The sequence below is a fragment of the Salmo salar genome, chromosome 05 (assembly GCF_965601325.2).
Source record: "Salmo salar chromosome 05, fSalSal1, whole genome shotgun sequence".
NCBI classification, from domain to species: domain Eukaryota; kingdom Metazoa; phylum Chordata; class Actinopteri; order Salmoniformes; family Salmonidae; genus Salmo; species Salmo salar.
The window spans coordinates 2615314-2623335 of record NC_138295.1 but is presented as its reverse complement, the minus strand read 5'-3'; the positions used below and the strand labels follow the sequence as shown (position 1 = coordinate 2623335).

Sequence of the window (8022 nt, the reverse complement as noted above, 5' to 3'; positions counted from 1 at the left end):
GTTGGATACATACAATAGGAGAAGGGTTCTTTAAGAACTCTTTCTTCCTCACTACAGGTTTGATTGATTGCCTACCCATATTAAATGATTGACTCAGAAATTGTACAGTTTCAATGATTGTATCCAACATGTTATGTACTTTGATGTCCCCTAATTCCTTCATTACACGTTTCCTTGACATGGTCGTTCTTATAAAGAATGGTCGCCCTTTCGAGTGTGATCGAACGTCAGCTTGTATCAATACATTGTCAACATAAAGTTGTTCCCTGACTCCTATATTCTTTTAAAGAACAGTTATTCTCCTGAGTGTGATCATCAGCTTGACATTTCTCTTTTCCAGAGAAAAGCTTTTAGAGCTGAAACGTCAACATTAAAACAGTCTGAACTATATCCCTTGTTGTTTCTCCTCTCCAGACCTGGAATCGAAAATGAACTGGGGGTCCTTTTACGCCGTGATCAGCGGCGTAAACAGGCATTCCACCGGCATCGGCCGCATCTGGCTCTCTGTCATCTTCATCTTCAGAATCCTTGTCCTCGTCGTGGCGGCCGAGTCGGTCTGGGGCGACGAGAAGTCTGGCTTCACCTGCAACACCCAGCAGCCCGGCTGCAACTCTGTCTGCTATGACCAGTTCTTTCCCATCTCACACATCCGCCTGTGGGCCTTGCAGCTCATCCTGGTGTCCACGCCTGCTCTCCTAGTGGCCATGCATGTAGCCCATCGCAGACACATCAACAAGAAGATCCTGAAGAAGTCCGGGCGCGTTTCCCCTAAAGAGCTGGAACAAATCAAGAACCAGAAGTTTGCGATCGCAGGCGCCCTTTGGTGGACCTATATGATCAGTGTGCTGTTTAGGATCGTTCTGGAAGTCATCTTCCTTTATATTTTCTACCTGATCTACCCTGACTTCAAGATGTTTCGTCTGGTCAAGTGTGACTCGTACCCTTGCCCCAACACTGTGGACTGCTTCGTGTCGCGACCCACGGAGAAAACCATCTTCACCGTGTTCATGCTCTCCGTGTCGGGGTTGTGTGTTCTCCTCAACCTGGCCGAGGTGGCCTACCTGATTGGCCGAGCGTGTCTGAGGTGTATCCACGGTAACCAGGAAGAGACTAAGGTAGCAGGGATCGGTCAGAAACTGTCCTCCTACAAACAGAATGAAATCAACCAGATGATCGCTGACCAGTCGAAGTTCAAGTTCAACGTGGGAGCTAGGAAGACCTCTATGGAGAAGGGAGAGAGGTGCTCTGCATTCTAATAGGCTGCCCTGGAGGGAGAGAGGTGTTCTGATTTGCTGCCTACGGAGAAGGGGAAGTGGTGCTCTGCATTTCTGATAGTCTGTCTAGTCCTAGTTCCCAATAATTTTCACTGCTTCAAACTAATGAACTGTAACCAGCTTGGAACCATACTGTATAGAAATCCTCATCAGCTCCATCTAGTCATAACATCAATCATTTCTTCATCTATTTATTCTAGCGGCTGGTGCTAGGTTCTCAACATTCCTGACTGCGGTAAGATATAAAGGAGAAGAAGAAACAAGCCCAGACGAACTCATTGCTGGATTGGAGGGGAAACTTGGTTTCATCGTGATCGACACAGTCACTGTTTTGTCTCACAACCTTGAGGCAGGAACTGGTGGATAAAGGAACATTTGTTTCAGCAAATGACTTGACAAACCCATTGTATTGGAACTCACTGACTACTCCTACAGCGGGGAGACTACTCCTACAGCAGGGAGACTACTCCTACAGCGGGGAGACTACTCCTACAGCAGGGAGACTACTTCTACAGCAGGGAGACTACTCCTACAGCAGGGAGACTACTCCTACAGCGGGCAGACTACTCCTACAGCGGGGAGACTACTCCTACAGCGGGGAGACTACTCCTACAGCGGGGAGACTTCTCCTACAGCGGGGAGACTACTCCTACAGCAGGGAGACTACTCCTACAGCGGGGAGACTACTCCTACAGCGGGGAGACTACTCCTACAGCGGGGAGACTACTCCTACAGCGGGGAGACTACTCCTACAGCGGGGAGACTACTCCTACAGCGGGGAGACTACTCCTACAGCAGGGAGACTACTCCTACAGCAGGGAGACTACTCCTACAGCGGGGAGACTACTCCTACAGCAGGGAGACTACTCCTACAGCGGGCAGACTACTCCTACAGCGGGGAGACTTCTCCTACAGCGGGCAGACTACTCCTACAGCGGGGAGACTACTCCTACAGCGGGGAGACTACTCCTACAGCGGGGAGACTACTCCTACAGCAGGGAGACTTCTCCTACAGCGGGGAGACTACTCCTACAGCGGGGAGACTACTCCTACAGCGGGGAGACTACTCCTACAGCGGGGAGACTTCTCCTACAGCGGGGAGACTACTCCTACAGCGGGGAGACTACTCCTACAGCGGGGAGACTTCTCCTACAGCGGGGAGACTACTCCTACAGCGGGGAGACTACTCCTACAGCGGGGAGACTACTCCTACAGCGGGGAGACTACTCCTACAGCGGGGAGACTACTCCGACAGTGGGGAGACTACTCCTACATTTACATGTAAGTCATTTAGCAGATGCTCTTATACAGAGCGACTTACAAATTACTACAGTGGGGAGACTACTCCTACAGCGGGGAGACTTCTCCTACAGCAGGGAGACCATTCCTACAGCGGGGAGACTTCTCCTACAGCAGGGAGACTACTCCTACAGCAGGGAGACTACTCCTAGAGCAGGGAGACTACTCCTAGAGCAGGGAGACTACTCCTAGAGCAGGGAGACTACTCCTACAGCAGGGAGACTACTCCTACAGCACAGAGACTACTCCTACAGCAGGGAGACTACTCCTACAGACTACTCCTACAGCAGGGAGACTACTCCTACAGACTACTCCTACAGCAGGGAGACTACTCCTACAGACTACTCCTACAGCTGGGAGACTACTCCTTCAGCGGGGAGACTACTCCTACAGCAGGGGACTACTCCTACAGCACGGAGACTACTCCTACAGCAGGGAGACTACTCCTACAGCAGGGAGACTACTCCTACAGCACGGAGACTACTCCTACAGCACAGAGACTACTCCTACAGAAAGGAGACTACTCCTACAAAAAGGAGACTACTCCTACAGAAAGGAGACTACTCCTACAGCTGGGAGACTACTCCTACAGCAGGGAGACTACTCCTACAGCACGGAGACTACTCCTACAGCACGGAGACTACTCCTACAGCGGGGAGACTACTCCTACAGCTGGGAGACTATTCCTACAGCGGGCAGTCTACTCCTACAGCAGGGAGACTACTCCTACAATGGGGAGACTACTCCTACAGACTACTCCTACAGCGGGGAGACTACTCCTACAGCGGGGAGACTACTCCTACAGCTGGGAGACTACTCCTACAGCGGGGAGACTACTCCTACAGAACAGAGACTACTCCTACAGTGGGGAGACTACTCCTACAGCACGGAGACTACTCCTACAGCTGGGAGACTACTCCTACAGCTGGGAGACTACTCCTACAGCGGGGAGACTACTCCTACAGCGGGGAGACTACTCCTACAGCGGGGAGACTACTCCTACAGAACAGAGACTACTCCTACAGTCGGGAGACTACTCCTACAGCACGGAGACTACTCCTACAGCTGGGAGACTACTCCTATAGCACGGAGACTACTCCTACAGACTACTCCTACAGCGGGCAGACTACTCCTACAGCAGGGAGACTACTCCTACAGCAGGCAGACTACTCCTACAGCAGGGAGACTACTCCTACAGCGGGGAGACTACTCCTACAGCAGGGAGACTACTCCTACAGCAGGGAGACTACTCCTACAGCGGGGAGACTACTCCTACAGCAGGGAGACTACTCCTACAGAATGGAGACTACTCCTACAGCAGGGAGTCTACTTCTACAGCGGGCAGACTACTCCTACAGCGGGAACGGATCACTCATTAAGACATTAAAGGTATTTTAATGGTGCACAGCAATGGAGCTTTACTACATTGTTTTAGTACTATCTGTACCAAGAGGGTTAGCAGCAGCGACGTGGAAAACTGGATGTCCTAAAATGGATTACTGACAACTTCCATTAACGGTTGTTAACCAGTACAAATGTATGATATGTTCATATCCCACATTATAGTGATATATATGATATGTTCATATCCCACATTATAGTGTTATTTAAGATATGTTCATATCCCACATTATAGTGTTATATATGATATGTTCATATCCCACATTATAGTGATATATATGATATGTTCATATCCCACATTATAGTGTTATATATGATATGTTCATATCCCACATTATAGTGTTATATATGATATGTTCATATCCCACATTATAGTGATATATATGATATGTTCATATCCCACATTATAGTGTTATATATGATATGTTCATATCCCACATTACAGTGTTATATATGATATGTTCATATCCCACATTATAGTGTTATATATGATATGTTCATATCCCACATTATAGTGTTATATATGATATATTCATATCCCACATTATAGTGATATATATGATATGTTCATATCCCACATTATAGTGATATATATGATATGTTCATATCCCACATTATAGTGTTATATATGATATGTTCATATCCCACATTATAGTGATATGTTCATATCCCACATTATAGTGTTATTTATGATATGTTCATATCCCACATTATAGTGATATGTTCATATCCCACATTACAGTGTTATATATGATATGTTCATATCCCACATTATAGTGTTATATATGATATGTTCATATCCCACATTATAGTGTTATATATGATAGGTTCATATCCCACATTATTCTGTTATATATGATATGTTCATATCCCACATTATAGTGTTATATATGATATGTTCATATCCCACATTACAGTGATATGTTCATATCCCACATTATAATGTTATTTGCTGCAGTACTCAGAATATTATGAGGATGTTTACACGACAACATCCTCAGCTGCAAACTAAACCTGTTGTTGTGGTTACGGCTCACAGCATCTCATAGTCTTTACGTTGTGCAAATCAAAATCAAATCGTATTTGTCACATGCGCCGAATACTACAGGTGTAGACCTTACAGTGAACTGCTTACTTACAAGCCCATAACCAACAATGTTTTAAGAAAATACAACAACAAAAAAAAGGTAAGAGATAAGAATAACAAATAATTTAAGAGCAGCAGTAAATAACAGTAACGAGGCTGTATACAGGGGGTACCGGTACAGAGTCAATGTGGAGGCTATATACAGGGGGTACCGGTACAGAGTCAATGTGGAGGCTATATACAGGGGGTACCGGTACAGAGTCAATGTGGAGGCTATATACAGGGGGTACCGGTACAGAGTCAATGTGGAGGCTATATACAGGGGGTACCGGTACAGAGTCAATGTGGAGGCTATATACAGGGGGTACCGGTACAGAGTCAATGTGGAGGCTATATACAGGGCATTACGGTACAGTGTCAATGTGGAGGCTATATACAGGGCATTACGGTACAGAGTCAATGTGGAGGCTATATACAGGGGGTACCGATACAGAGTCAATGTGGAGGCTATATACAGGGGGTACCGGTACAGAGTCAATGTGGAGGCTATATACAGGGGGTACCGGTACAGAGTCAATGTGGAGGCTATATACAGGGGGTACCGGTACAGAGTCAATGTGGAGGCTATATACAGGGGGTACCGGTACAGAGTCAATGTGGAGGCTATATACAGGGGGTACCAGTACAGAGTCAATGTGGAGGCTATATACAGGGGGGTACCGATACAGAGTCAATGTGGAGGCTATATACAGGGGGTACCGGTACAGAGTCAATGTGGAGGCTATATACAGGGGTACCGGTACAGAGTCAATGTGGAGGCTATATACAGGGTGTTACGGTACAGAGTCAATGTGGAGGCTATATACAGGGCATTACGGTACAGAGTCAATGTGGAGGCTATATACAGGGCATTACGGTACAGAGTCAATGTGGAGGCTATATACAGGGCATTACGGTACAGAGTCAATGTGGAGGCTATATACAGGGCATTACGGTACAGAGTCAATGTGGAGGCTATATACAGGGCATTACGGTACAGAGTCAATGTGGAGGCTATATACAGGGGGTACCGGTACAGAGTCAATGTGGAGGCTATATACAGGGGGTACCGGTACAGAGTCAATGTGGAGGATATATACAGGGGGTACCGGTACAGAGTCAATGTGGAGGCTATATACAGGGGGTACCGGTACAGAGTCAATGTGGAGGCTATGTACAGGGGGTACCGGTACAGAGTCAATGTGGAGGCTATATACAGGGTGTTACGGTACAGAGTCAATGTGGAGGCTATATACAGGGCATTACGGTACAGAGTCAATGTGGAGGCTATATACAGGGGGTACCGGTACAGAGTCAATGTGGAGGCTATATACAAGGGGTACCGGTACAGAGTCAATGTGGAGGCTATATACAGGGGGTACCGGTGTCGAGGTAATATGTACATGTAGGTAGAGTTATTAAAGTGATTATGCATAGATAATAACAGAGAGTAGCAGCAGCGTAGAAGGGTGGGGGGGCAATGCAAATAGTCTGGGTAGCCATTTGATTAGATGTTCAGGAGTCTTATGGCTTGAGGGTAGAAGCTGTTTAGAAGCCTCTTGGACCTAGACTTGGCGCTCCGGTACCGCTTGCCGTGCGGTAGCAGAGAGAACAGTCTATGACTAGGGTGGCTGGAGTCTTTGACCATTTCATGGGTCTTCCTCTGACACCGCCTGGTATAGAGGTTCTGGATGGCAGGAAGCTTGGCCCCAGTGATGTACTGGGCCATTCGCACTACCCTCTGTAGTGCCTTGCGGTCAGAGGCCGAGCAGTTGCCATACCAGGGAGTGATGCAACCGTCAGGATGCTCTCGATGGTGCAGCTGTAGAACCTTTTGAGGATCTGAGGACCCATGCCAAATCTTTTTAGTCTCCTGAGGGGGAAAAGAGGGAATAGGTTTTGTCGTGGCCTCTTCACGACTGTCTTGGTGTGCTTGGACGATGTTAGTTTGTTGGTGATGTGGACACCAAGGAACTTGAAGCTCTCAACCTGCTCCACTACAGCCCCGTCGATGAGAACGGGGGCGTGCTCGGTCCTCCTTTTCCTGTAGTCCACAATCATCTCCTTTGTCTTGATCACATTGAGGGAGAAGTTGTTGTCCTGGAACTACACGGTCAGGTCTCTGACCTCCTCCCTATCGGCGTTAGTCACAGTGTTTCTATCTTCTCAGACCAGTACTATACTGAACAAATATATAAAACGCAACATGCAACAATTTCACTTTTAGAAAAATGTATTTGGCCCGAATCTATGGATTTCACAGATGACTGGGCATTGGCCCACCCACTGGGGAGCAGGGGCCCAAGCCAATCAAAATTAGTTTTTCCCCACAAAAGAGCTTTATTACAGACATAAATACTTCTCAGTATCCCCCCCCCCCCCCCCCAGATGATCCTGCAGGTGAAGAAGCCGGATGTGGAGGTCCTGGGCTGGTGTGGTTACAGGTGGTCTGAGGTTGTGAGTCCGGTTGGACGTACTGCTAAATTCTCTAAAAGAACGTTGGAGGTGGCTTATGGTAGAGAAATTCATATTAAATTCTCTAAAACGACGTTGGAGAAGGTTTATGGTAGAGAAATTAGCATTAAATTCTCTGGCTTCAGCTCTGGTGGACATTCCTGTAGTCAGTATGCCAATTCCACGCTCCCTCAAAACTTGAGACATCTGTGGCATTGTGTTGTGTGACAAAACGGCACATTTTAGAGTGGCCTTTTATTGTCTCCCCCAGCACGAGGTGCACCTGTGTAATGATCATGCTGTTTAATCAGCTTCTTGATATGCCACACCTGTCAGGTGGATGGATTATCTTGTCAAGGGAGAAATGCTCGCTAACAGGGATGTAAACAAATTGGTGCACAACATTTTAGAGAAATAAGCTATTATCTGCGTAATAAAACATTTCTGTGATTTTTCTTTAAGAATCAT

At 47.1% G+C, this 8022-nt stretch overlaps 1 protein-coding gene across 1 annotated transcript; it reads left to right on the top strand.

The window, feature by feature from the left end:
* Nucleotides 1-420: 420 nt before the first annotated feature.
* On the top strand, nucleotides 421-1924 carry LOC106604102 (gap junction beta-1 protein-like). The gene has a single exon (XM_014198497.3). The coding sequence runs from the start codon at nucleotides 429-431 to the stop codon at nucleotides 1254-1256; it is 828 nt and encodes a 275-aa protein (XP_014053972.1). The 5' UTR covers nucleotides 421-428; the 3' UTR covers nucleotides 1257-1924.
* Nucleotides 1925-8022: the final 6098 nt, after the last annotated feature.